The sequence below is a fragment of the Gossypium arboreum genome, chromosome 8 (genome assembly GCF_025698485.1).
Source record: "Gossypium arboreum isolate Shixiya-1 chromosome 8, ASM2569848v2, whole genome shotgun sequence".
NCBI lineage: Eukaryota > Viridiplantae > Streptophyta > Magnoliopsida > Malvales > Malvaceae > Gossypium > Gossypium arboreum.
In genome coordinates, this window is record NC_069077.1 from 15,367,650 (window position 1) to 15,368,896 (window position 1,247).

A 1,247-nucleotide genomic window follows, 5' to 3' on the forward strand; every position below is an offset into this window, starting at 1 on the left:
TTAAGATTAAGAAGCGAATTTAATATTGATCTAATCTTATAGGATAGTAATTAGTTTGCCACATCATGTTAAGTAAAAAACCAAAGCAAGTAGTAATAATGATATTCTCGTCTTCATATGGCAGGGAAGGTTCCGACCGCTCTCGCTTCATCCCATCTTTCAATCTAATTAAACAAACAAATTATGTTTAGGCATATCATCATCTGTGCAAAATAAAGACAAAACCCTTTTACTTACCCATTCATCGGGACATAGTGACCGGAAATGCCTTGCCAACTTGTCACATTGGGGAGCATCCTTGTCTTTAATGCACCTTGGATATCAGTTAATTTTTCGTTAATTTTTAACTCATTTCAACCACGTCTGTATAAATTAAACCTTACTTATGATATTCAACGTAGGAGTCGTAACAGTGGCTTGCTTTTGGTGCTACGTCCTCCTCTCCCTCCGCAACCTGTATGTTTATCGAACACCTATATCCTATCATCACCCATTTATTTATTCACCAACAAATATTGATTTTCATAAAAGATAAGCATGAACCTTGCGAGCCATGTCTTTGATAGCTATATTTTGAGCAGGAGGTGGCGAGGTGGATTGAGGACTAGGCGGTGCCGAAACGGTGCCATATTCGTGGACCGGCCTAGGAGCTTGCTCACCTCTGGCCACCCTGTTCACGTCTCTTGCCCTCATCTTATTGCGGGGATCTACAGCGGCGCCCGTACTCGACATGGCTATTTGATCACTTCACTTTTTTTGCTGGAAAAATATGTTACTTCGGTTTGTTATCTCAAACACAGAGAAACACTTCTCTCGTAGCCTCTTTTTTTTTTTTTTTTCCTTCAAAAATGAGGTTAGATAAATGATTAGCATTTTGATTGGAGTGTACCTGGAATGGAGACACGTAGTAGTAAAAGGAGACACTTGTGCATTGGTAGGTTACTGATGTGTCTTTGCCTTTGCATGCACTGGATAGCTGCCGCTCGCCGCCATAACCCAACAGGTAATTCTTTTTTGTTAGACGTCAGGGAAGCTCGTTGATACTTATGCTTTGATATTGGATGAACATTTGGGGAATAGGCCTACAAGCTCAAATATGGACAGCTCGGGAGGGATAAAGGTTCCATCCATTCGGACTATAGCACAATGCCCCACCAAAAACCTTGGGCTTAAACCGAAACTATCTCAAAACGTTTTAGAAATGGTAGTGAATTCTGGCTTTGCGCATTGAAATAGAAATATTTGCC

At 40.6% G+C, this 1,247-nt stretch overlaps 1 protein-coding gene across 1 annotated transcript; it reads right to left on the bottom strand.

The window, feature by feature from the left end:
* On the bottom strand, nucleotides 1-852 carry LOC108469365 (putative cytochrome c oxidase subunit 6b-like). Its single transcript, XM_017770255.2, has 4 exons — nucleotides 544-852; nucleotides 384-454; nucleotides 238-313; nucleotides 1-164 (listed from the first exon to the last, which is right to left on the bottom strand). The coding sequence occupies exons 1-4, from the start codon at nucleotides 730-732 to the stop codon at nucleotides 114-116; spliced, it is 387 nt and encodes a 128-aa protein (XP_017625744.1). The 5' UTR covers nucleotides 733-852; the 3' UTR covers nucleotides 1-113.
* Between the last annotated feature and the right edge of the window lie 395 nt (nucleotides 853-1,247).